We start from the raw sequence: 4,951 nt of genomic DNA on the forward strand, positions 1-4,951 counted from the left end.
CCATTTAACTAATTCTTTTGTCCTTTTTGGCTCTGAGCAATGTCGCTCAGCCGCTGTTTGCCCAGCTTCATCAAAATTTAAAAAATTTAAGGGAAAAAGGGCCAAAGCAGTGGCCACTCGGGGTGTTTGGGGGAGTTCTATCATAATTTCCCCTCTTTGTTTTATTAAATATGATTTGAGCGTCCGATGAGCGCGCTCTATGATTCCCTGTCCTTGAGGGTTGTAGGGCAGGCCCGTCAGATGGGTAACTTGCATCTGAGCACAAAACTGACGGAATTTTTGAGATGTATAGGCAGGGCCATTGTCAGTTTTTACACATCTTGGCTTTCCCCAAGCACTCCATGCTTCAAGGCAGTGCTGAATGACATGTGTTGTTTTTTTCTCCTGTAAGTGGGGTGGCATGTAGAATGCCAGAACATGTATCTATAGATACATGCACATACTGTAATTTTCCAAAAGTAGAATTATGAGTAACATCCATTTGCCAGATTTGCAATGGCTGTATTCCTCTCGGGTTGACCCCGATGTGAGGAACTGGGAGGAACTGGCAGCACTGTTGGCATTGGGTGACTATATCACGTGCCTCTTTTCTAGTTATAGAGAAGCGGCGGTGTAAAGTTTCCGAGGTAACATGGAAATTGCCATGAAAAGTTTTAGCGGCCTCTAGAGGAGAGGCCAGGGCCACAGCTATCATTTTTGTGGCTTTGTCAGCCAAATCATTCCCTGAACTCATTGGACCAGGGAGTCCAGAATGGGCCCGTATATGAGTAATATATACAGGGAATCTCCTATTTATTAAAATAATTTGGATTTTTTGGAAACTCTCTGCTACCTTGCTAGTTGTCTTAATTACGCCGGCGGTTTCAAGGATATTAACAGCATTGACCACATAGGAGGAATCTGAAACAATATTTAGAGGCATCTGGAATTTTTCAAGGACCTCCATGACCACTAGGCATTCTACCACTTGGGGTGAGGTTTCAAAGTATTGTCGTGAGAACACTTGGGAATTTACCACATATGCTCCTACCCCTGTTTTTGACCCATCCGTATACACTGTTATCCCTTATTTTAACGGTCTGTGGGATGTGACGCTAGGGAAAACAACAGGTTGTGATCTAGCAAAACATAATAGGGGGTGTTTAGGATAATGATTATCTATCTGTCCAGCAAAGGAAGTAACTAACACTGCCCAAGCATTTGAGGTAGCAGCTAATGTTTGAACCTGAATGGCTGTATATGGTACTATCAAAGTTTTGGGTTCTTTCCCAAAATGAGTAATAGCTGCCTTCAACCCACGGAGTGCAAGCTGAGCAACCGCATCGGGATACCAGTCAATAATCTTAGCAGGAGATGCATTGGGATGGATCCATAATAAAGGCCCATTCTGCCACAAGACAGCTGTTGGTAATTGCATAGTTTTGAAAACGCACAAATCAAAAGGTTTGGTTTCATCAATGCGCTGCAATTGAGCATCCTGTAAGGCCTTTTCTACAACTTGTAAGGCCCGGTTTGCGGCTGGGGTCAATGCTCTCGGAGAGGAGATATGAGAGTCCCTTTCCAAAATATCAAATAAGGGCTTCAACTCAGCAGAGGAAATCTTTAAAAATGGTCTCAGCCAATTTATATCTCCCAATAACTTTTGGAAATCATTTAAGGTATGCAAATGATCTCTGCAAATCTCTAATTTCTGGGGAACTATTTTTTCAGGATAAATGACCGATCCCAGAAATGAGCCAATTTCTGCAATTTGAACCTTTTCTACAGTGACTTGTAGTCCCCATCGTCCCAATGTTTTGATTAAAATGGGATATGAGGTCTGTAAGGTTGTTAAATCTTTATCACATATTAAAATGTCATCCATGTAATGAGCCAGAAGCAAAGATGGAAATTGCTTCCTTATAGGTTCAAGGGCTCGTTGCACATATAGCTGACAAATAGTGGGGCTATTGGCCATGCCTTGAGGTAGGACCTTCCACTGAAATCTCTTATCAGGTTCAAGATGATTAGTAGCTGGTATAGTAAATGCAAACCTCTGTCTGTCCTGTGGACACAAGGGGATGGAAAAGAAACAATCCTTAATGTCTATAATTATTATCTTCCATTGCTTAGGTAAGGCGGAGAGTAAGGGTAGGCCTCGTTGGATCGAGCCAAATAAATGCATCTGTGCATTAATGGCTCTCAAATCATGGAGAAGTCTCCATTTTCCTGATTTTTTCTTTATCACAAAAATAGGAGTATTCCATGGTGAAATGGACGGTTCTAAATGACCAAGCTGCAATTGTTCATTAACCAATTTAGTGGCAGCTTCTAATTTTTCAGAGGATAGATGCCATTGAGGAACCCATATAGCTTCCTCTGTAAGCCAGGGTATGGGCATAGAACCCTCAATGGCACCTAGGAAAAACCCAGGCCTTGTTTATGGGGGTTTGCGACTGGTTCAATGGGCGTGAGACAGCCCTGTTCTAATAGCTCTAGGCCTTTCCCTTCCTTATAGCCCATCCTTGACATCATGTGGGCCACTTGTGGGGGGTATTCATTAGATAAGGTTAGTCCCATGGTCTGCATAACATCTCTCCCCCAAAGATTAACAGGTAGGGGAAGTACATAGGGAACAAATTGTCCCTGTCGGCCATCGACAGTTGTCCAAGTTAGAGTGGCAGAGCTGATTTTAGGGCACGACTGGTAGCCTAAGCCTTGTAGCGAGTGAGAAGACCTTATGGTAGGCCATGATTGAGGCCACCATTTTGAGGAAATTATACTTTTATCAGCCCCAGTATCCAGAATGCCTTCAAATTTCTTTCCATTAGTTTCTAAGCTCAATTTTGGGCGGTTGTTAAGATGAACCACCAAATATGCCAAATCATTACCAGTGGACCCCATGGGCCCCTTGGTATCCTGTATTGTGGTTTGGGAGCACAGAAGGAGTAATAACTGTGCTATTATATCTTTTTCACTTATGGAAAAAACCCCATTGGGACTTGAACAAAGAATCTGAATATCAAGAGAGTGCTGAGCTTCAACAAGGCCTGGATGGACTATCAGTCCTTGTAGGGCGAGAGATCCTCTCCCAAGGACAAGGCCTATGGTTCCTGGGGGCAAAGGCCCCACAGTCTGAGCAGGAATTGGCTGAATGCCCATCTGGGGCATTAGAAAGAAGTTGGAGGCGGCACACAGGTCCAATTTTGTGTCACCTCTTGGGGACTCTCCTGTGTCAGGGCCATGGCTTTCTGAAAGCGCTTCCCATATCTTTGAGGGCCCTGGGACCGGGGGCCCAACGATCCGTTTTTTGACATCCCATTAGGCTGAGCTTCCAAAGGAGGGAGTAGTTTTCCCTTAATATCCCTCACTGAGCGGCACTGGTCAGGCCTTTGGTAGCCCTTGCCACATCGGGCACACATAGTTGCAGGCCTCCTGTCTCCCTTGGTTATCCTACAGTCTCTTTTTAAATGGCCCATTTTTCCACATTGAAAACATGATCTTGTATCTGTCCCTTTAAGGGGGCGTTGCCGGGACTGGAGAATGGCGGCCGCCAAGCCTGCGTTAGTAAGAGGCCCGCCAAGTTCTCTGCAGACTCTGAGCCAGTCCTGTAATCCTTTGTTTTTTCTGGGTGCTATAGCCGCCCGGCATTCCTGGGTGGCTTGCTCGTAAACGAGCTGTTCTATAAGCGGTGCTGCTTGCTCCGCATCACCAAATATTCATCCTGCAGTCTCTGTCATTCTGGCTATGAAGTCTGAGAACGGTTCCTGAGGTCCCTGGATGATACGAGTAAGTTGATTATCGGCCCCGCCTTTCCTAGTGAGTGCCTTCCAGGCCTTAATGGCCGAGCTGGAGACTTGAATATAAGCACCCCAATGGTAATTAGCTTGGTCCACTGCGAAGCGGCCCTGTCCTGTCAAGAGTTCAAACGTCCATTCCTGCTGTTCAGGCGTTAGAGCCGTGGCGTTAGCTCTAGCCTGTGTTTGAGCCGCCTCATACCAAAGCACTTTCCATTCCATATATTGGCCCATGTTAACAAGCGCCGCCTTCGCAATCATCTGCCAATCGGCAGGTGTCAGATGATTTAGAGCCAGCCTTTCAAGAATGGTTAGGGTGAAATTGGCTGTAACTCCGTACTTTCTGACAGACTCCGCCAGCTCTTTTATCTGATTATATTCGACTGGGGCATGAACCCGCTCACCCTCCTGCGTTTCAAAGACCGGGAACGTCATCCGCAGCTTCCTTCTCACCCTATCGGGGACTAAAGAGAATGCACAAGAGCGCGCCTCATACGGAGGGGGTGCGGTTGGCGACTGCCGCGGCAGAAGCTTTTTATTACCTTTCTTTCGTTCCTCGGGGTGATATTTCTCTTCCTCATATCTAGCTGCTTCCTCATCTAATTTGGCCTCCTCCTCTGAATCTAAGATTCCATTCTCAGAGCTATCAGAACTGTCGAGGTTCAGCGCTTCTAGCTCTTTCACAGGGTATATGCTGGCTCCCCCTCCCGGTTGCTGTGTAGAGAGGGAAGTGCTGGAATCTGAAAGCTTTAACACTCCCTTATCCGCGGACTTAATGGGAGGGCTCTTTTTCTTTCTCAGGACGTCCTTTTTCTTGTGCGCGCCTAATCTCTCACTACGTTCAGTTTCTGACATACTCTCTCGAAATACCTCGAGTGGTCTGCCCTCCTACAACTGCTGCCTTGCACACTTCATCTGCTAAGCAATTTTTGACTAGTTTCCATATGGCTTTAGTTCCTAGACGCAGATCTTTCTCCTCCAATTTTCTGTCTAGGTCCCTTCCAAGTTTGTCCCATGAGGCAATTGTAAACGAGCCTGAGCAGGCAAACCACGGAGCCACTCTGTCCACTTCTTTCACAAAGTTTTTAAGTGTTCTTCCTCCAATTTTAATGTCCCTCTGCTTTAGCACCGTTTCCAGAGCCGTGATCACAGACTGTGAGGATCCCATGAGGGAC

General features: G+C 45.9%; 1 protein-coding gene across 1 annotated transcript; it reads right to left on the bottom strand.

The window, feature by feature from the left end:
- Positions 1–2,358: 2,358 nt before the first annotated feature.
- LOC148006261 (endogenous retrovirus group K member 7 Pro protein-like) lies at positions 2,359–3,165 on the bottom strand. The gene has a single exon (XM_087659726.1). The coding sequence runs from the start codon at positions 3,148–3,150 to the stop codon at positions 2,398–2,400; it is 753 nt and encodes a 250-aa protein (XP_087515852.1). The 5' UTR covers positions 3,151–3,165; the 3' UTR covers positions 2,359–2,397.
- Between the last annotated feature and the right edge of the window lie 1,786 nt (positions 3,166–4,951).

The sequence above is a fragment of the Rattus norvegicus genome, chromosome 4, assembly GCF_021556685.1.
Source record: "Rattus norvegicus strain SHRSP/BbbUtx chromosome 4, alternate assembly SHRSP_T2T, whole genome shotgun sequence".
Lineage (NCBI taxonomy): Eukaryota > Metazoa > Chordata > Mammalia > Rodentia > Muridae > Rattus > Rattus norvegicus.